This window comes from Rhinolophus sinicus, chromosome X, assembly GCF_036562045.2.
Source record: "Rhinolophus sinicus isolate RSC01 chromosome X, ASM3656204v1, whole genome shotgun sequence".
NCBI lineage: Eukaryota > Metazoa > Chordata > Mammalia > Chiroptera > Rhinolophidae > Rhinolophus > Rhinolophus sinicus.
Window position 1 is genome coordinate 37,177,936 of NC_133768.1, and position 22,497 is coordinate 37,200,432.

Sequence of the window (22,497 nt, forward strand, 5' to 3'; positions counted from 1 at the left end):
TTTTCTTACCTATTTTCTTGAGCAAGGGTGGAGGGCCAGGCTGGGAAGGCAAGAGTAGTGGCTGCCCAACTGCCATTCATGGTCAGCCCAGAGTCTAGATAGTGGGAGGGAAGAAAATGGCCCAAGTCAGATTGTCTAGCAGCCTATGGAATCCTGGTGGTTCCTCTGGAATGGAGTGCTGGTTTGGGGCAGGGATCAGGGTCCCTCCCAAGAAGCTGCAGCACTCAACCTTGGCTGTGTGAGGAGCCCTTTCTGCCAGGAGACCCTCTGCTTTTTCCCTACGTTTGCCTTCAAATGTCCATATGTGCCAGGCTCTTGAGAGACATTGTATTATTTAAACAGGACAATACCCCTGAGAAGGTGAAGATTTTTCTCCCCATTTTATGGATGAGGAAAGTGAGGCTCAGACAGGTTAAGCAACTTGCCCAAGGTTACACAATAGCCAGCAGAGTCATGACTTGAAACCAGGTCTGTCTGATTCCAGGGCTCTGGATCTTTCCCCCCAAATCCCACAAATCCAAAAAAGTATTTATCTTAACTCTAGGAGAAATGTTCAGGCTCATTGAATCACTTAGAGGTAGAAGTCAGATGCTATAGGGAAGGACCTAGAAAGCAAGAAAACTGAAAATTGTTGCTTTGAGCAAATCACTTGAACAAGTTTCTTCATTTGAAAAGTTAAGAGTTTGCCCACAGGGCTCTTGTTATGCCCACCTAGTAGCTGCAGTCAGTGAGGTCTGTTCTCATAGGTCAGTTCCTTTGCCATGGTGGTGGTTAAATATTTTATATATCACCTACTCTTCTTGATTGTGGTGTTCAAGTTAGACCCCAGTAAACCCCAAGAACGCTCTATGCAGAGGTTAAGAAGAATTAGTATTCTCAAGCACCCAAGGCCAGCTTTGTGGGCATGCAATGTATGCAATCCCAGAGGGCCTGTGCTTAGTTTTGTGCTCTGCTGTCCCAGTCTTGCAGTTCTTAATAACAGGTGGCCCCACATGTTCATTTTGCACTGGGCCCCACAAATTATTAGTCAGTCCTTGTGGGCCAGAAGGAAGTGACTGTCAAAACTTAGAACAATAATACGTCCAATCAGATTCCAGATGACTGAATATGTCATGATGATTTTGTTCTGGTTGAAGTCTCTTGAGTGTTGATTCACCTGTCTTCTGGTTGTTGAGGGGAAAGAGCTGTTCTCAAGGAAGTGGCTGTGTTGTGTATATGACAAGCATAGTGTCTTAACCCATTGGGATTACTAGAACAAAATACCACAAACTGAGTGGTTTATAAGCAACATACATTTATTTCTAACAGTTCTGGAGACTGGGAAGTCCAAGACCAAGGCACTGGCAGATTCAGTCTGGTAAGGGCCCACTTCCTGGTTCATCGCCTATACCTTCTCAATGTGTCCTCAAATGGAAAAAAAGGGCCAGGGAGCTCTCTGGGGCCTCTTTTTTGAGGGCACTAATCCCATTTTGAGGGCTCCACCCTCATGACCTAATCACCTCCTGAAAGCCCCACCTCCTACTACCTTCGCCTTAAGGGTTAGGATTTCAATATACTAATTTTGGGGAGACACAGACATTCAGTCTACAGCACATGGTGTATGAAAAACAGCAAGGAAAAAGGGCTAAAGAATGCAGTCATCCTCAGCAAGAACATTTTCCAAGCACCTGCTCTGTGCCCAGTTCTGTTCTGGTTGCTATGGGAACACAGAAGCCCTATGCTGCCACCGTTCTCTGGGATCCCCTAGCATGATGGGAAAGTAGGACAGATCTCTCTAGAATACCCCTTGGGATTAGCTTCAAATGTGACACAGACCTGTGGCTCAGGGTACAGAGATGGAATTCAGAAAGGGCTCGCTGGAGGTTGCACTGTCAGGAAAAGCTTGTGTTCAAAGTAGAACCTCAGAAAGGTCTTAAATGATGCACAGGACTTAGTAAGTGGAGGAACGGAACCATACAAGCCACAGCCTTGGGTATAGATGCTAACATATTCCTTCATGTTGGGTCTGACTTTTGAATCCAACAGACTGGAGTTAAGGAGTACTGCAGGTTGGGTTCTTTGGAAGTGGACACTAAGATGGAGTTTGGGGTACATGTGGCATCCTGTGGCTGCTATAACAAATTACTACAAAGTGTGTGGCTTGAAATAATAGGCATTTATCCTCTCACAGTTCTGAAGGTCAGATGTCTAAGATCAGTTTCACTAGGCTGACAAGAAGGTGTTGGGAAGGGTGGTCAATCCTCACCGTCCGGATCAGGCCAGAAGGCAACTGCCTGAGACTCTTCCAGAAGCTTGTGCCTGTCATCCTCACTGTCATGGCTGCCCCATGGATAGTGCCTGGAAACATTCAAAAGGCAAATCCCACAGGCAACCTAATGCACCATAAAATAAGACATTTTCGGCCCAACTTTAAACGTGAGTGAAGGTACCAGAATTGGGTAGACCAGCGCGAGAGTCAGAGGCTGAAGCAGGAGGCAACAGGAATGTAGACTGGTAGCAAGAGTTCTGGAACTATCCCAGCAAGTTACTCTTCCTCCCTGGGCCTCAGTTTCCCCATTTGCTGTGTAAAGCCTGTTAAGCTAGGCACTGTGACCTAATGGTGGTGATTCAGAGGTAGAAAAGAGAGACCAACTGAGAGGTCCCTAGGGGTAGAGGGTTGGCAGAGAGGTTAGGCAAAGGTCCGAAGAGCCCCCACTAATGTTTGAGGGGCCGGGGCAAGAATATACATGAAGGCCCTCATATGATGTGGCTCAATATATTAAAGGTATAAAGCAAACTAACAAACTGTTAGATAAAATATGTTCTGTTGGCTGACCTTGAAAATAATTTTTTATAATGACCTGTAAGGCCACATTTGAATGAAAATTCTTGGACTCCTTAGAGTCCTGCATTGGAGGCCACTGTGTGTGTGGAGAGAGCTGGCCTGGTCCTGGCAATGGCTGCAATGAGACCTCCTGCTCCAGGATGAGGAACTGGCTAAGTGTCTCTCGCTGAGCTTTGAAATCTGTCTTTGCAGCTGGGCCAAGGCCGCACTTCCCACTAGATGTTCCCTGCAGCAGGAGTATAAGGGCTGCCCATTCTTGGGAGACTTGGGACTCATCTGATGGCTGGCTGTGGCTCGAGGACACTCTGACAGCTTTGCTGAAGTTTTCTTCCATTGTGCAGAGCGCAGTTTAGGATACTCCCACCTGACCTTCTCTCCCTCCCTAAGCCTCAGACTTGCAGCCCAGCCTGCTAGGTCTCTCAACCGTCTCTGGCTCCCTTCTTCTTTTCTTCCACACAGGCATCTTACTTAATACAATCCTTGTCCATTTCATCCTGTCTTGACATGTATTTCTCAGTGGACCTGGATGAACACATTAACCCCCAGCCTCGCCCCACTTCTTGTTCCTGGCTCCTTACCACACCATGAGGTGCTTTACTCGCACACGTATGGGGCCCTAGGCACCCAGAGCATGGTCCTGTCCATGTGTGCCCTTGGCCTGAAGACTTCTTACCCTGGAGTTTTGTGAGGAGTGTGGAAGAAGGGCTAGTACAGGGGCACAGGGAGCAGGAAGGAGTCCTTTTTGTCTGAGTCTAATGTGCTACTGGCCAGGGGCCTCAACTTCCCATGGCTTTCCCTTCATGCCAATCCCTTAACCTCCATGGCTCTGTCTCATTCACCCTACCTGTGCACACTTTTGGAACACAGTTTATAACCACCTGGGCTGTGGGTGGGAAGCATATGTCCCTGGCCCTTCACATCTCTGTCTTCTTTACTAACTTGAGAGTCTGGTGGAGAACAGAGGAAACTGAGACTCAGAGGTTAAGTGAGTGTCCACCCCTGGGCTCTTCGATGACATCCCAGCCAGAGGGAGCAACCACACCGTGTTGCACAACTGCCCTCTGATCATTGGAATGTTCCTCAGTCCCTGGGAAATGAATGTGCGTTTCTCCTAATGTCTAAAATGGAGCTGCTTCTTTCAACCTTGCAACAACCCAACTGGGGACTGGAGAGCCAAGGATGTTGTCCCCAGAAGCCAGCCAGTCTCTAGCCCCTCAGAACTTATCATTATACTTGCAGTCTGGGTAGCGGTAGGCAAACCTGGGGTCACAGGTTCTCAGGAGTCTCAAGATGTCCTTCAGCTGGCTGGCAGCCCCAAGGACTTCAGGGTCTGGGCGGGCACCCTCCCCACACTGAACGAGGAGGGCATCTATCTGCTCCTGCACTGGGGAAGGGAACTTCCCTTGGAGAAGTTGAGGCAGCACCTGCCGACACACCAGCACCAGGCTCTGTTTCTCAGGGATGGTGTCACAGGCAGGCAGCTCAGTCTGGCAGCCAGCAACCAAGCAGCTAAAGATGTCTTTATTCTCTCCTGCCATGGTGGCTGTTTGGGTACCTAGAAGGGAAATAGGAAATGTTACACACCTGACAACCTGTTCTTCTTGGGGGAGGCACCACTAATTAGAATTGCTGGGCAAAGTGTTTTGGTCTCCTAGCATCTCCTGCCACCAGGAGGTTTAGGGCTCAGGGACCCCATGAACCCTGCTGAGAACAACATGGGAGGAAATCTCTCTGCTACAATAAGTTGAGGCATGGGCATGGAAATCACACTTATCCCTAGCAGAAGTTGGGCTTATAATTGTAGGGTTCGCCTCTATATTGTGATTCTCCCATTTTTATTACTGAATTAGGGAACTCAGGAAATTACTAGGACCAGATTCATTTGCCCTTTTTAAATACAAAGTCAGGAGAAAGAACAGGTAATCTAGAATATGCATTCAATGGGTTGTAGTGGGACTGACATTCAGTGGAGTACATATTCTGAATATTCTGGAATCAGCCCTATTTCTTCTAATAAAGGCAAAGCAGGAAATGAGTAATTTGGTTTAATTGGTCTATCTTTGTAGGCCTTCTCATATAAAAAATCCTCTGTCCTATTATTGGGCTCAGAACATTTGGTCACCATTAAAGATTGGGATGTTCAGAGGGCTCCAGAACCCCGGATGAGTCTATGCACACAGTGAGAAATATGATTCACTCATATATCTCATGTGGTGCCATGCTTTTAAATTTAAACTTTATAAAAAGCAAAGGTGCCAAAATGGATTGCAAAATGTACAAGTGAATCAGCCAGATAGTTAAGTTTCAGATAAAGACTGAAAGCATCTGATGAGAAAGGCACTGAGGGGGAGATGGATCCAGGGGTGGTGTGTGTGAGGAGGAGCAGGGCAAGTCCTCGGACCACACAGACTGAATTGGACAACAACAGTGCCCTTGGAGCCATGCCACCATGCAAAATGCCCCCCATGGACAAGGTCAGTGCCAGTTCCCCTTTGGAGATGAAATTGGAGCAGAGACTCTAAAGGGGGAGAGGGACTTTGACATGAACTTGAGCTGCTCTCACTGTGACACCCGGAGACTGGAAAGGCCCAGTGGTGCTACCCCCAGTCACCTCTCCAAGCTCCTGTCACCCTGATTTCCCCTTTGACAGATGCTCAGCCGGGCCCATGCTGGGTACCTTCCTGCTTGTCGATGACGCCCAGGGCACTGGCATCCCGGATGAACAGATGCCCGTTGTTAAAGATGCCAAACATAGCAGCATCCACATGGGTGAAGTAGAGGAAGTAGTTCAAATCGTTGCTCCTCAGAGACTCCAGGACCCCAAGGAGCTGGTAGGCCAGGTCTGCCGCCTGGTCTGGGGGTGCACCATAGGATTCCTGCAGTGGGCTGGTACTGGTACTGACCAGGAATCGGCCACAGGAGCCCAGGTACTTGGGCAGCGGCCATCCCTCAGCACCAGGGAAAATCTGCCATGCCGGGAAGAGGAGGCATTAGAGGATTAGAGAGAAAAAAACTCACAGAGACAGCTCTCTCTCTCTCTCTCTCTCTCTCTCTCTCTCTCTCTCTCTCTCTCTCTCTCTCTCTCTCCTCTCGGTGTAAGCACACAGAAAGATCAGCCTTAAACAGGTACCCTCCATCTCAAAACATATCAGCAAAGTGTCCCTCAACCTTTTCTATACCTCTTGGAACAAGGCAATGCCCCCATCCCTGTCCCTTTACCCCCCACCCACCCTTTTTTAAATGAAGAGATTCAGAAAAGGAAGCTCTTTCCACGCAGTGGATTGCATTGCAACAGAGTGTCCCCAAGCGAGGTAAGAGAATGCTAAAGCACTTGCCAGGATTTTAGATGGGATTCAAATTCAGGGGACTATGTTTATTTTAAGAGTCTGTAGTTGAAAAAATATGACTAGTATTTGAGATTTAACAGATATCACTGCATAGGAAGAGGCCATGGGGAGAAAAAGAGGGTCAACTTAAGGCTGATTTAGGGAAAAATATTTTTAAAAACAACAGTGTAGGCACCAGGTTCTGCAATAGGCCACAAATCCTGAAGGCTCCCCTTGGGTGACACCAGTTTTGGGAACCATTGTACTGGCCCAGAGTCTCTGTCCTCTCTCCTCTCTCCTGTCTTGTTGACCACTGTATCCCTAGGCTCTAGTGCACCTTCATTTATTTGACCATTCCCCTATTGCTGGGCATTTAGGTTGCTTCCAGTTTGTTTTTTTCCTCCTTTCCAACCATAGCTGCAGGACACATCTCCCAGAGGTCATTCTTTGGCTATTTCCTTACCACTCAGGCTTGCTCAAATCTTACTGATCTTTGAGGCACAGGTCAGAGTTGACCTCCTTCACAGAGCCCTTCGGTGCTGCCACAGGCAGTGAAGGTGGCTGTTGTCCCCCTACTGGCTCTCACACCTCTTTTCTCTACAGCAACCACAGCACTTTGCCCCTACAGAATCCAAGCATATTTACTGAATGCCACAAAGGTACTAACATGGGTCGGTGGCCCCAAGGGGAGCAGTAAAGGGGGAGAGAGCTCAACCCAAGGCATCCCCCCTTGGAGTCTAACATGAATGTCCTCCCTGGATGGGCTTTCTAGGGTCTCTGTGTACCTGTAGGAGGATGGGATGCGTGTTGACAGCCAGTGTGTAGAGCAGACGCAGCTTGTCGCGGTCTGTGAAGTGGTCCATGAAGATGCTACCAGCGTCGGCCACCTCAGCGTAGCGCCGGACTACGCGGTCCAGGAGTCGCTGCGAGGGACAGCGCAGGAGGGGGCTAGGCAGGCCCTGCGGGGGGCGGTGAGAGAGACCCCGAAGGGTGCTGAACGCTTGTGGGGCACCTGCAGTACAGGGCACTGGAAGGCCCTGCTGATGGGGTCATCTTGGGGTGGGAGGGCCAAGTGGGTCCTGGGAGTGCAGGAAGCAGACTGATAGCTAGGGGGGGGGGAGGGGTGAGCGAGGGAGGGAAGGAGAAGACACTCAGGGTAGAGGAGAGGACAGCAAACTTCTGGGGGCCGGGTGGAAGGGGGGCAAGCAGGCTACCTGGAAGGGAGATGGGGGTAGGAGTTACAGGAGAGGAGAGGAGAGGCCTTAGGAGCTGAGGAGAAGGGTGGGGAAGGGAGGCTCCCGAAGCCAAGAAGAAGGGCCTGAGAAATCCTGGGGGCAGGGGAGGAGGGCACTGAGCATGCTGGGCACCCCCAGTCAGAGTCTTGGAGTGCCTGTCTGCGTACCCACCCATCGTTGCGACCCCACTCTGCCCTTACACACAGAGCTGATTTCAGGCTGAGTTAATCAGCTTGGCCCCTTGCGATTGGCCTTCCCAATTCCTTCCACCATTTCACTCAGATGTCACCACAGTTATGATACTACATGTGATCATCTTTATGTGTGTTGCTTTGTTTTTCTTGGGATAAAAGTGGGAGATACACACCTAGGTTTACTTTCCATGACCTAGCTCTCTCCTGTACCTTTCTCCTCAAGCTGAACAAAAACAATGAACCTACTAATAAAAGAAAAGAAACATAGTTAAGAACAGGGCCCTGGGGCCCAGTCTGCCAGAATTCAACCCGGGCTCCCAGGTACCAGCTAGCTGTGTGACCTTGGACAAGTTATTTAGTCTCTCTGTACCTCAGGTTCCAGTCTAAAGTGAGAATGCCAGTAATAGCACCCTAAGAGGTCATGAGGATCAAATAAATTAATAGATGTAAAATACTAGAACAGTATCTGGTGATCAGTAAGCATTCAATAAATGCTATCTGCTCTTTTTTTTTTCTTATTGGGGAAGGGGAACAGGACTTTATTGGGGAAGAGTGGGTACTTCCAGGACTTTTTCCAAGTCAAGTTGTTGTCCTTTCAGTCTTAGTTGTGGAGGGCGCAGCTCAGCTCCAGGTCCAGTTGCCGTTTCCTAGTTGCAGGGGGCACAGCCCACCATCCCTTGCGGGAGTCAAACCGGCAACCTTGTGGTTGAGAGGATGCGCTCCAACCAACTGAGCCATCTGGGAGGCAGCTCAGCTCAAGGTGCTGTGTTCAATCTTAGTTGTAGGGGGAAGAGCCCACCATCCCTTGTGGGAGTCGAGGAATTGAACTGGCAACCTTGTGGTTGAGAGCCCACTGGGCCATGTGGGAATCGAACCGGCAGCCTTCGGAGTTAAGAGCATGGAGCTCTAACCACCTGAGCCACTGGGCCGGCCTGGAGTTTAAACTTCTTTTTTTTTTTTTTTTTAATTGTATTTTATTAAATTTATTGGGGTGACAACTGTTAGTAAAATTACATAGATTTCAGGTGTACAATTCTGTATTACCTCATCTATAAATCCCATTGTGTGTTCATCACCCAGAATCAGTTCTCCTTCCATCACCATATATTCGATCCCCCTTACCCTCATCTCCCGTAAGAGCAGATAGGGCCGGTTGGGTGGCTCAGGCACTGGATGAGCTCCTGTACTCCCCAGGGAGGGAAGGGGTCTGATCAGGATTCTGAAGTGACTTGAATCTGAACGGCACCTTCCACAAGTAAGATTGAAAGGACAACAACTTGACTTGGAAAAAAGTCCTGGAAGTACACACTGTTCCTCAATAAAGTCCTGTACCCCTTCCCCAATAAAAAAAAATCTTTAAAAAACAAACAAACAAACAAACAAAAAACTCAATAATAAAAATACAAGTAGCCCCCCCCCCCCAAAAAAAAAGTTTAAACTCCCAGCACAGAAAATAGTGGTGATAGCCAATGATATTAAGTTGATGCAAAAGTTATTGAGGTTTTTGCAATTATTTTTAGCCTTTTAAACTGCAATTACATTTGCACCAACCTAATAGCAATGACAGCAATACTCAGACTTAATGAGTGAGAACAGGAGACTGCCTAGGGGAGGCTCTGGCTGAGTGAGCTGTTGGAGTAGGTGGCTAAGGGCAGTCTCCTGAGCCCTGGATACCCCAGCACGGAGCAGGAAAAACAGCCTGGAGTCCTCAATCTCCCCAGTGGGAACTCAGGAGGGTGGAAAGACTTCTGGGAGGCTCGAGGTCAGAGCTTGGAGTTTGGAGACGGTGTGGACAGGCCAAAATTATAGGATGTCCAAACATCCTGGTTTGCCTGGGACTGAGGGTTTTCTGGGACATGGTCCTTTCAGTGCGAAAAGTGGGAAACTGAGATGCTTGGTCACACTACCACAGGGTCACAGCTGGACCATGGCCTTGGACAGAGTATGTTTCTGTTTCCGGATGAGGACCAGAACAGACTGGCAGGGGCCAGCATGGATACTTGTCAAACTACCAGGACCTGGGCATTGGATGAGCTCCTGTACTCCCCAGGGAGGGAAGGGGTCTGATCAGGATTCTGAAGTGACTGGGCATGCTGGGATGTGACTGAGGTTGCCTGACAGTGTGTAGATGATGCTTTCCACTAACCAGAGGAGTGGGAGCACAAGAGCTTAGCTCAGGGAGAGAAAATTAAGGAACATTCCATTTTTATGCCTCTGTGAGTGTCCAATTCATGTATGCTCCATCCTTTGGGAATTTTATAGATGAGAGGAGACCCAGGCAGTGGGCTAGGTATTTCATGTGCTCATGTAATCCTCCTGGGCACCCCACAAGGTGGGTCCTGTTATGAGCCTCATTTTGCAACTGAGGAATTGGAAGTTTTCAGAGTGTTGGTAAAGGCTGAAGGGCTGGATTCGGGATTTGAACCTGTTATGGTCTGCATGTTTGTGTCTCTCCCAAAATGCATATGTTTAAACCCTAAACCCCAATGTGATAGTATTTGGATATGGGACCTTTGGGAGATAACTAGGTCATGAGCGTAGAGCCCTCATGATGGGACCAGTGCCCTTATAGGAAGAGACATCACCTAGTTATCTCCCAAAGAGATAACTTTGTCTCTGCTCTCCACCACATGAAGACACTACGAGAAGATAGCCATCTGCAAACCAGGAATAGAGCCTTCACCAGGAACCAAATTGGCTGGCATTTTGATCTTGGACTTCCCAGCCTCCAGAACTGTGAAAAATAAATTTGTGTTTAAGCCACCCAGTCTGTGGTATTCTGTTATAGCAGCCTGAGACAGAACCCAATCTGTTGGATTCTAATATCCATGCTTTCTCCCCTGTAATAGGTCCTGCCCTGCCCCCAGCACCATAAGCTACCCAGGTGGAGACCATAGAAGATGATTTGAAGCTGTGAGAAGCTCTCTTTGCTTCTGATTGTCTTTCCTACACAGCTTGAAATTCCATCTTATAGATAATCATTGGCAGTGAGGGAGGTAAGTAATTTCTTCTTTTCTTTTCCAAGAACCACTCTTAAATGAAAATATGTCTCGGAGAGGTAGGACACAAAGTGGCCATAACAACAACCATAATAATTAGTAATAATTATTGCTTACTATACAACAGGAACTGTTCTAAGCCCCTCACAGGTAGTATATTCTTTCATTTACTCCTCACAAGAACCTAAAGAGTTAGGTATTATTATTGCTCCCAATTTATAGATGGAAAAACTGAGGGTTAGAGAAATTAGGTGAGTTGCTTTAGGTCACATATACCTAACATTTCTACTAGGACAGTACACAAGGTGAGAAGTAGCTGGAGACTGGCAGGGCCTGCATTCTTACCTTTACTGGGGATGGAACCCTGAAGTTAGCTGAGATTAGGGCACTCATTCATTCATTCATTCATCTACCAGTGTTTGCAGAGAATCTACCAAGGACCAGACCATATTCTGGTCACTGCGCATATGAAGGGGAACTAAACAGGCCCTGCTCTTCCAGGGCCTCTTGGGTCGGGGAAACCATCAAGTGCCCAGCAGTTACAATGTGGTACAGGGAGAAACGTGACTGGGGTGAAGTCAGGGAGCTATGGGAGACATGGGCACAGGGCCACATTATAACTCTTGTAAGTCTCAGTATTTTTGCCTTCATGGGCCCTTTCCTCTATAAAAACATATTTGAAATTATATTTTGCAACTGCATTGGTATAAAGACACATTTATTATTATTTTATATTCAAACATTTTCTTGGACCTAAAAGTTTAGTTTTTTTCCTCTGCTTTTAAAAGAAATCAAAACATTTGCATGGACGTCTCAAAGGCTTCTTGGAAGATAGTGAAATATAGGCTAAGGCCAGAAGCATGGGTAGAGTGAACCTGCAAAGATGGTGGGAGGGAATTTTATGCAGAGGGAGCAGTACATGCAAAAACTTTGAGATGAGAGTGAGTATGCTGGAAACGACAAGTAGGTTAGTACTCCTTGAAAGAGTATCGCTAGACAGAGTGGACAGAGAAGAAGCCCAGATAGGAGGAACATTGGAGTCATTGTAAGGAATTTTTATCAGGGGAGTGATATGTTCAGATATACATTTGAGGAAATGATTCTAGGTGCAGTGTGGAGAATAAATTCAGAGGAGCATAGCCAATACTGCTAGTTACTGATCTTTGGATTTTAGTGAGGCATATGGCTGCCCAGAATTAAAGATTCCATTCTCAGCTTGCTTTGCAGCTAGCTAGGTGTGGTAATGTGACTAGGTACTGGTCAATAGAGATATAAGTAGAAATTTCTGGGAAGGGTCCTTAAAGGGAGAGGATGTATCCTTTTTCTCTCCTTCTTCTTTCCTAGCTGGAAGTGATGGCTGGTGCTTGGGCAACCATCTTGGACCAGGGAATGCTAAGGGTTGTGGAGAAGCCAAATGAAAGTAGCCTGGATTCCTGACAATAATGGAGGCACTATGTCAGCCCTGGACAGCTATATATCAATTTCTTTTATGTACAATAGAAGAATATTTTGATCTTGTTTAAGCTACTGTTACTGGAATTTTTTGTCACATGCAACTGAACCCAATCCTAAATGTCGCAGGAGGAAAAGTGGAGGCAGGAAGGTAGTGAGGGTGATGCAATGATCCAGGTGTGAGATGACAGAATGAAAAGGTTTATAACTATTGCAATATAATTTGTATTTTATGCAATTAGAAGCTTTATTTTGAAAAGGAATCCATAGGGCTCAACAGACTGCCAAAGAGGTCCATGGCACAAAAAGGGCAAGGAACCTCCAGGGACTTCAGGAGAGGCTTCAAAGAGGAGACATTTAAATTTAGTTCTGAAAGACAAGTTGAAGTTCCTGAGGTAGATGAGCTGGGGAACATCAGCACTGGTACTCCATTAGAGGAAGTGCCAGTAACTCCGTTCTGCTGTATAAGGGGAAAGAGAGTGAGCTGAAGGGATTCTAAGTAGAGAAGATCACAAGAAACCCTGGAGAAAATCAAAATGTAAGGAGTAGGCAGAGGAAGAAGGAAGGCCAGAGATGTTTGAAAAGCAACTTTTGAGAATTAGAGGTAAAAGCACGAAAGAGTGATGTTTAGAAAATCAAGGGAGGAAAGTTTCAAGGACAGGCTATGTTAGGAAGCTTTCAGCTGGAACAACCCAGCAGCTTAAATAGTAAGGAGAATTCTCTCACATAGTCCAGAGGAAGGGTGGACTCCTGTGGGTCAGCGATGCCATCAAGGACTCAGTCTCTTTTTGGCTTTCAACAGTAAGATTTCAACAGTAAGACTGATTCCCCTATGGTTGCAAGATGACTGCCTGTAACACATACTTTCCCATTCACTAAAACAAGAGAAAGCGATCGTGCACTCTTGATGGTAGAATGTGGACATCTGGTGAACTTCTCTGTCATTTCACAGACAGCTAACCTCTTTCCCAGAAAGTTTTCGTTGGTAAAAGCCCAAAGTATTACCTTTTAAAAAGGGCTGTGCTACTCTAATAAGGGTGCTCCAGACGCCCAGACAACCTTCAAAACCCAAACAAATGAATCTCTCAGGAGGGTTGGAGGAGAGATGCCTTACTGACCCTCCAATCCCATCACAGAGCCTGCTTTGCCTTTTTGAAGGTTTGAAGTTCTCTTCCAGAGAGCCAGGAGAGCTCAAGCTGGAGGAGGAATTGGGAGCAGCAAGTTGCAGCTGCAAAGGCATTGGCTGTCCAAGGGATACTGACTCAGGTTGGCTATTAACCTCATGCTGCGTCTCAGGGTGACATGAACAAAAGGAAAGCTGAACTCCTAGATGCCTCCATTTTTATACTTCTTATGTTGGGTCAGGGATGGATGAAGGCACTAGGATTGCCTCTTTGGTTATTTTAGCCAGGAAAAGGTACCAGAAGTCATGCTGCCGAATAGTCCACTTTCACATGGTGGAAGGACTAGAGAAGTTATTCAAATTCTGTGCTACTGCCTGTCCTGCTAGCTCTTTGGGAATTGAGCACAGAGCCAGTTTACAAGCCTCACAGAACATGCCTGCTAAAGGCTTGACATGGTGAAAGACACATGTTTCGCACTCAGTAAATAGTCCACATTGTCATCACCATCATTGTCACCAGCATGAACACCAGCATCATCTCTACCATATTATAGACACATCTCCTAACCAAACATGGAACTAGCCATGCCCTACATTTCCTTCTGGTTGAAGCTTGAAGAGGGCATCTTTGATGGGATGTAGGTGTCTGGTGTGAAAGGCTCTGCCTAATGGGGTGTTGGTAAAGAGTTAAACCAATTACTCTGGCTCTCTTTTGGGATTTAGACTTGGGATACATCTGAGAAAGAGAGGACAGGACAGAGCTATAGAAAGAAGCAGAGATGCCATGAGCCAGGGTGATTGGGAACCCATGAGAGAAGGCCAAAGCACTAGATGCATGGTTGCTGGACGCCAGAGCTGCTTCAGGTCCTGGAAGTTTCTAGGCCCGGTTCTGGGTCAGGGATGACTTTACCACAAACTCCTTTTCCACAGAGTGGGTTCTCTTATTCTTTGCTCCTTGCCTCCAAGAAGGCCAAGCAGCCCACCAACCCAGAGAAAGGTGTTTTATTGCAACCCAAGGGAAGGGCAATGGGTTAGGATTGGAATGTTGGCCCAACTGTGGCTCAGCTTCCACCTCTGCAGGAGGGGAAGATGGACTGGCTGGAGGACTGAGGAAGACAATGTGTGTAAAGTACTCAATGTCCCAGGCCCCTGTATAGCCATATTATCCTCAAGCTCATTTCCAATATTAATCTTCCCACATGGTTCTGGATGATTTTGGTTGCTTTCCGAAAGCAAATATTACTCAAAACACAAAGATTTACCACCACTGAACATATTTAAATACTTGCTTTGGTGGAAATAAACATGTAGAAGAAAGAACACTAACTGCTATTTAGAAAGAAAATCTAAGACAAGATGTTTTTAAGATCAGAAGTCAGCAATTTGAGGTCACAATGCTAGCTGAAAACACAGTCTGGTTAGGACTTTGACCTCTCTTTCCAAGGACATATCCAACTGACCAATGGAGAGCTTCATGTTGAAATGGGATTTAGTTTTCACTTCTCAGATAGACTCTGTTCTTTTGTTCTAAGGCTTTAAAAAACATGAAAATAAGGCAAATCAAAATTATTTTATGTTTGCAAATTATGGCACACATGCTAAAGACAGTAGATGTGCTAACCCCAGTCACTTTATTCCCCTTTTTACCCTTTCCAAGGATAACCACCATCTTCCTCATCAATGATCAGGCCCCAAATGGTGCCCGTGCTATCTATATAGAGTGGTTAGCCAGTTTACTTTTTTCCATGTACTGAGAGGAAAGAGGTTTTCAAAGTTGGCCATCCTGTGCATGTTCATTGTGAGACATTCAAACAATATGGAATTGTACAGTGCAAAAATGAAAAAAATCTCATGTTGCCACCCTCAGAGGTTACCATTGTTATGTGTGAGGTTACACAGAGGTAGTGATAACACACACACACGCAAATACACACACACACACACACACACACACACACACACCAACTCTCAAAAGTCGGTTTTTCCAGTAAGAAGGCTGCCCTTGCCAGCTTGATTTGGAAGCCTGAGGGAAATCTCAAACAAATGAGTTTTTACTTTTAGTGAATTTCCTGTTATAAAGCTCTCCAAGCGCCAACGGAGAAGAAAAGTTCTAGTGCTAATAAACCTGTGAGTTGACTTTCTGGTTACATACTCTACCACCTTTTACGTGATTTAGTCATTAAATATGCTTGTGAAACAGTTTAGTTTAGTTATGTATCATACCTAATGTGTTATAATTAAAACAATGACAATTCAGTAACAATCAATTGTTGTGGATAATTAAGAAGAAAGTTACTGAACATTTCTTCAAGCTGCATTGTATTCAAAACAATGAAAACCCGTGTTTGGTTTATGTTATTTTATTTTTTTAATTAAAGTTTATTGGGATGACAATTGTTAGTAAAGTTACATAGATTTCAGGTGTACAATTCTGTATTACATCATCTATAGATCACATTTTGTTTTCACCACCCAGAGTCAGTTCTCCTTCCATCACCATATATTTGAACCCCCTTACCCTCATCTCTCACCCCCCACCCCCCTTACCCTCTGGTAACCACTAAACTATTGTCTGTGTCTATGAGTTTTTGTTTCTCATTTGTTTGTCTTGTTCTTTTGTTGTTTTTGGTTCGTATACCACATATCAGTGAAATCATATGATTCTCTGCCTTTTCTGTCTGACTTATTTCGCTCAGCATTATACTCTCAAGATCCATCCACATTGTAACAAATGGTCCTATATCATCATTTCTTACTGTTGAATAGTATTCCATTGCGTATATATACCACAACTTCTTTATCCATTCATCTATCGAAGGACATTTTGGTTGTTTCCATGTCTTGGCCACCGTAAAAAAAGCTGCAATGAACATTGGAGCACAAGTGCCGTTATGGATAAATGTTTTTAGATTTTTTGGGTAGATTCCCAGGAGAGGGATTGCTGGGTCATATGGTAATTCTATTCATAATTTTTTGAGGAACCTCCACACTGCCTTCCACAGCGGCTGCACCAGTCTGCATTCCCATCAACAGTGTATGAGGGTTCCATTTTCTCCACAGCCTCTCCAACACTTGTTACTATTTGTCTTGTTGATGATAGCCATTCTAACTAGGGTGAGGTGGTATCTCATTGTGGTTTTTATTTGCATTTGTTTGATGATTAGTGATGTTGAGCATTTTTTCATATGTCTATTCGCCATTTATATGTCCTCTTTGGAGAAATGTCTCTTCAGGTCGTCTGCCCATTTTTCAATTGGGTTGTTTGATTTTTGGTGTTGAGTTGCATGAGTTCCTTGTATATTTTGGATATTAGCCCCTTATCAGAGGCACTGTTTGCAAAATCTTCTCCCATTCAGTTGGTGGCCTCTTTATTTTGTCGATGGTTTCTTTTGCTGTGCAGAAGCTTTTAAGTTTCATATAGTCCCATTCGTTTATTTTAGCTTTTACTTCCATTGCCTTTGGAGCCAAGTTCATAAAATGCTCTTTGAACCCAAGGTCCATAAGTTTAGTACCTATGTTTTCTTCTATTCAGTTTATTGTCTCAGGTCTTATGCTTAAGTTTGATCCATTTTGAATTAATTTTGGTACATGGTGACAGATAGCAGTCCAGTTTCATTCTTTTGCACATGGCTTTCCATTCTGCCAGCACTATTTATTGAAGAGGCTGTCTTTTCTCCATTGTATGTTTTTTGCTTCTTTGTCAAAACTTATCTGTCCATATTTATGTGGTTTTATTTCTGGGTTCTCAATTCTATTCCATTGGTCTATGTGTCTGTTTTTCTGCCAATACCATGCTGTTTCGATTATTGCTGCCCTGTAGTACAAGCTAAAGTCAGGGAGTGTGATATCTCCAGTATTGTTCTTTTTTCTTAAGATTGCTTTTGCTATTCAGGGTCTTTGGTGGTTCCAAACAAATCTGATGATTTTTTATCCTCTTTCTTTAAAAAATGCATTGGGATTTTGATAGAGATTGCATTAAATCTGTATATTGCTTTGTGTAATACGGCCATTTTTGTTGTTGTTTATTGCGGTGACAATTGTTAGTAAAATTACACAGATTTCAGGTGTACAATCCTGTATTACATCATCTATAAATCCCATTGTGTGTTCACCACCCAGAGTCAGTTCTCCTTCCATCACCGTATATTTGATCCCCCTAATACGGCCATTTTAACAATGTTGATTCTTCCAATCCATGAGCACAGAATGTCTTTCCATTTCTTTGTGTCTTCTTCAATTTCTTTTAAAAATTTCTTGTAGTTTTCAGCATATAGGTCTCTCACATCCTTGGTTAAGTTTATTTCTAGGTATTTTATTCTTTATGGTGCAATTGCAAAAGGAATTTTTTTTTATTTCTTATTCTGAGATTTTGTTGTTAGTATATAGGAATGCAACGGACTTTTGTACATTGATTTTGTAGCCGGCACCTTGACTCTATTCGTTGATTGTTTCTAACAGCTTTTTGGTGGAGTCTTTAGGGTTTTCTATATGTAGCATCATGCCATCTGCAAAGAGTGACAATTTAACTTCTTCATGCTCAATTTGGATGCCTTTTATTTCTCTCTCTTGCCTGATTGCTCTGGCAAGGACTTCCAACACTATGTTGAAAAGCAGAGGTGACAGGGGACAGCCCTGTCCTGTTCCTGAACGTAGAGCCATGGGCTTCAGTTTTTCACCATTAATTATGAGATCAGCTGAGGGCTTGTCATATATGGCTTTTACTATGTTAAGGTATTTTCCTTCTATACTTATTAAGTGTTTTAATCATAAATGGATGTTGTATCTTGTCAAATGCTTTTTCTGCATCAATTGATATAATCATATGATTTTTGTCCTTTATTTTGTTTATGTGATGTATCACATTGATGGATTTGCGGATGTTGAACCATCCTTGTGCCCCTGGGATGAACCCCACTTGGTCGTGATGAATAATCTTTTTAATGCATTGTTGCATTTGATTTGCTAGAATTTTGTTTAGGATTTTTGCATCTGTATTCATCAGAGATATTGGTCTGTAGTTTTCTTTTTTGTGTTGTCCTTACCAGGTTTTGGTATCAGGGTAATGTTGGCCTCATAAAATGAGTTAGGGAGTACTGTCTCTTCTTCAATTTTTTGGAAGAGTTTGAGCAGGATTGGTATTAGATCCTCTTTGAAGGTTTGGTAGAATTCACTAGTGAAGCCATCTGGTCCCGGACTTTTGCTTTTGGGAAGGTTTTGGATGACTGATTCAATTTCCTTACTGGTGATCGGTCTGTTTAGATTTTCCAATTCTTCATGGTTCAGCCTAGGAAGGCTATATGTTTCTAAGAACTTGTCCATTTCTTCTAGGTTATTGAATTTGGTGGCATATAGTCCTTCATAGTATTCTTGGATGATCCTTTGTATTTCTGTGGTGTCCGTGATAACTTCCCCTTTTTCATTTCTGATTTTGTTTATTAGTGTCTTCTCTCTTTTTATCTTAGTGAGCCTAGCCAAGGGTTTGTCAATTTTGTTAATCTTTTCAAAGAACCACAGCTTTGTCACATTGTTTTTTCTATTGTCTTTTTGTTCTCTATTTCATTTAGTTCTGCTCTGATTTTTATTATTTTCTTTCTTCTGCTGACCTTGGGTTTCATTTGTTCTTCTTTTTCTAGTTCTTTAAGGTGTGACCTGAATTTATACATTTGGGATTTTTCCCGTTTCTTGAGATAGGCCTTTAATGAGATAAATTTCCCTCTTAAAACTGCTTTCACTGCATCCCAAATACTTTGGTAGGATGTATTTTCATTCTCGTTTGTTTCTGTGTATCATTTGATCTCCTCTAATTTCTTCTTTGACCCAGTCATTCTTTAAAAGTATGTTGTTTAATCTCCATGTATTTGTGGTTTTTCCTTCTTTCTTTTTGCAGTTGAAATCCAATTTCAAAGCCTTGTGATCAGAGAATATGCTTGGTTTGATTTCAATCTTCTTAAATTTGCTGAGGCTAGTTTTATGTCCCAATAAATGGTCTACCCTTGAGAATGTTCCATGCATACTAGAAAAGAATATATAGTCTGATGTTTTAAGAAGAAGTGCTCTATATATGTCAATTATGTCCATTTAATCTGATGCGTCATTTATGGTTGATATTTCTTTATTTATTTTCTGTTTGGATGATCTATCCATACTTGTCAATGATGTATTTAGGTTCCCACTATAATTGTGTTTTGGTCAATTTCTCCCTTTAGTTCTGTTAGTAGTTGCTTGGTATATTTCTGTGCTTCCTGATTGAGGGCATAAATATTGATGACTGTTATGTCTTCTTGTTGTATAGTCCCCTTTACCATTATGAAATGTCCATCTTTGTCTCTTGTTATCTTTTTCACTCTGAAGTCTGTTTCATCTGATATCATGATGGCTACACCTGTGATTTTCTCTGGGAACCATTTGCTTGGAATCTCAATTTCCACCCTTCACCTTGAGTCTATGCTCGTCCTTATAGCTGAGATGCGTCTCTTGGAGGCAGCATATGGTTGGATTTAGTTTTTTTATCCAATCTGCTGCTCTGTGCCTTTTTATTGGTGAGTTCCATCCATTTACATTTAAGATGATTATTGATGTATGAGTATTTCCTACTGTTGTATCTTTGGTTTTTGTGGTAGGACTGTGTGTCTATTGTTTCTTTGCCTTTTGTTGCTGTGTATTATTTCAGTGTGGTGGTATTCTATGATTTTTCTCTCTGTTTCTTCTTTTTTTATGTTATGTATTTCAGTTCTGGATTTTTTTTGAGTGGTTACCATTAAGTTTATGTAAAAGAAAGTTTCATATTTAGAGTATTCCATATTCTTCAGCCTGCTTACTTTCTCCATTCCCTTGTGCTGATGCAGACCTTTACTCTCTCCCACTTCATGTTTTTGTTGTCACAAGTTATCCCTGTTGAATCTGTGAGTTGATTTCTGTGCTGCAGTAGCAAGTTGTCTTTTTCTTCTTTTTAAAGTGTTTTTTTTTTATTTGTTCTCTATCCTGTATGTTATATTTAAGAGTATAATGTCCTATTTGGTGTAGGGTTACCATTTCCTGCTTCTGTCTGTTCATAATACTACTCATGATTTTGCATTATTTGCTTTTTTGTTTCAGGTTGAATAGTCTCCTTCAGTATTTCTTGTAGTGCAGGTCGTGTGTTAGAAAATCCCCTCAGCTTCTGTATGTCTGGAAAGGTCTTTATTCCTCCTTCATATCTAAAGGATATCTTTGCTGGATATATTATTCTTGGCTCATAATTTCTCTCTTTCAATAGTTTGAATATTTGAGTCCACTCCCTCCTGGCTTGTAGAGTTTCTACTGAAAAATCTGATAATAATCTAATGGGCTTTCCTTTGTAGATTACCCTCTTCTTTTCCTTGGCTACCTTGAGGATTCTTTCTTTGTCGTTGATTTTTGACAGCTTCAATACAATGTGTCTTGTAGAAGGCCTGTTGGGATTAAGGTAATTAGGCATTCTGTTTGCTTCTTGGATTCAAGGATCCAGTTCTTTCCATTAGTTTGGAAGGTTCTCATCGACTATTTGTTTGAATATACTCTCTGTTCCCTTCTCCCCTTCTTCTCCTTCTGGTATGCCCATTATTCTTATATTGCTCTTTCTGATGGAGTCAGTAACTTCTTGTAGAGTTCTTCCATTTCTTTTAACTCTCATGTCTCTCTTTTCTTCAATGTATGTCATTTCCAGATTTCTATCTTCGATGTCACTGATTCTTTCCTCCATCTGGTCAGCTCTTTTACCTAAGCTGGCTATTTAATCCTTCATTTCTTTTATTGAGTTCTTAATCTCCAGAAATTCTATTTGGTTTCTTTTTAAAATTTCAATCGTTTTGGTAAAATGTTCATTTTGTTCTTTGATTGTGTTTCTGAGTTTGTGAAACTGCCTGTCTGTGTTTTCTTGCATCTCGTTAAGTTTTTTCAGTACCGCAATCTTGAATTCTCTGTCATTTAAGTCACATGTTTCCGTGTCTTTAAGTTCATTTTCTGTAGACTTTTCACTTTCTTTCTGAGCTGCCTTGTTACCTTGGTTATTCATGGCAATTAATGAATTATTATTTCTCTTCCTAGGCATCTACAGGAGTGGATTCTGCAACAGATTGATAGGAAGATGTCTTTCTTTTGCTTACCAGGAAGTGTTCATAGAATGCTTTATTTTCTCTCTGACTGTAGCCTTTTATTCTCTCTCATGCTGTAGTGTTATATTTTCTCTGCAGTGTTCTGGCTTCTCTCACAATGGGGGGATTCCTTGGAAGGTGGGCTACTCCTCTTTGAGCAGGTTTCCTGGGTCTGAGTGTACTACCTCCATGGAGGGATGTGGAGAGCTTCTGAAGTTCCTAAGCTCTTCTTGCACCAGATTCAGGGCCTGTGTGATTCAGTGACTCCGTTTACTCCTGCAGGGATCTGCAGGTAGATGGGGACAAGGGTGGGATGGGTTGTGAGAGGTGGCTCTGAGCAATGGTGGTGACCACCATCAGAACCGATCCTCCACCCAAGGCTCTCTCCCCTTTGCCAGAACTAGTTGGGCTGCGAGTCAGTCGCCGCAGGTTGCAGTTCTCAGAACTGCAAATATTCTGTTCTTTTGATGTGACACTGCTGCCATTTCGCTTCTAGCACTGGGCAGGTGGGGATGGGGTGATCTCTGGGAGGGTACGGAGGGTTTGGCTATATGCACTGCCTATGCCTTTTGTTCTCTGCTTGGCAGTAAGGGCTTAAATCACAGTTCTCACCCTTGTTCCCTCAGTTTTTGCTTCAAGGTCTCTTCCATGAGCTTTGGGTTCAGCCGTGTTATATGCTGACCCCTCTGGTGGGAATGTGGGCCATAAGGAGAGCTCTAGAATTCTTCCCTCTCACACTACTGTTGTAGCTCCAGAATGCAGGGAGCTAGGAGCTCTGGTGTGTGTCCCTCCTGCAGGTGGCACAGCCTGCGTTTCCACTCTTCCCTCATTTTTCCTCCCCTGCTCGCCCGATTTGCCCACCTTTAGATGATTTCAATTGTGTATCTCTTAGGCTTGCCTGTCTGATGCACAGGGAGTCCTTTGTGGAATTATGGCTGTTCAATTTGTTGTAAATTCCAGGGGAGATTTCAAGAGGTTCACCTCACCACCACCATTTCTATGACGTTTATTCTTCGTTTTTAAAAATTGAGGTAAAATTCACATAACATAAAATGTACCATTTTAACTATTATAATGTGTACAATTCAGTGATTTTTAGTACGCTTACAGGGTTGTCCAACTATCACCATGCTCTAACTCCAGAATTTTTTCATCAACCCAAAGAGAAACCCTGTACCCATTAAGCAGTCACTCCTGATTGTCTCTTCCCATCAGCCCCTGGCAACCACTGAT

The 22,497-nt window shown here is 43.7% G+C and overlaps 1 protein-coding gene across 1 annotated transcript in view; it reads right to left on the bottom strand.

The window, feature by feature from the left end:
• Positions 1-1,277: 1,277 nt before the first annotated feature.
• The window catches only part of DIPK2B (divergent protein kinase domain 2B), a 45,043-nt gene continuing 23,823 nt past the window's right edge, over positions 1,278-22,497 (bottom strand). The window contains exons 3-5 of the mRNA XM_019717924.2: positions 6,936-7,109; positions 5,502-5,790; positions 1,278-4,379 (exon numbers count right to left, since the gene is read on the bottom strand). Coding sequence (XP_019573483.2) covers positions 4,039-4,379; positions 5,502-5,790; positions 6,936-7,109 — 804 coding nt within the window. The 3' untranslated portion in view covers positions 1,278-4,038. The remainder of the gene's footprint in view (positions 4,380-5,501; positions 5,791-6,935; positions 7,110-22,497) is intronic.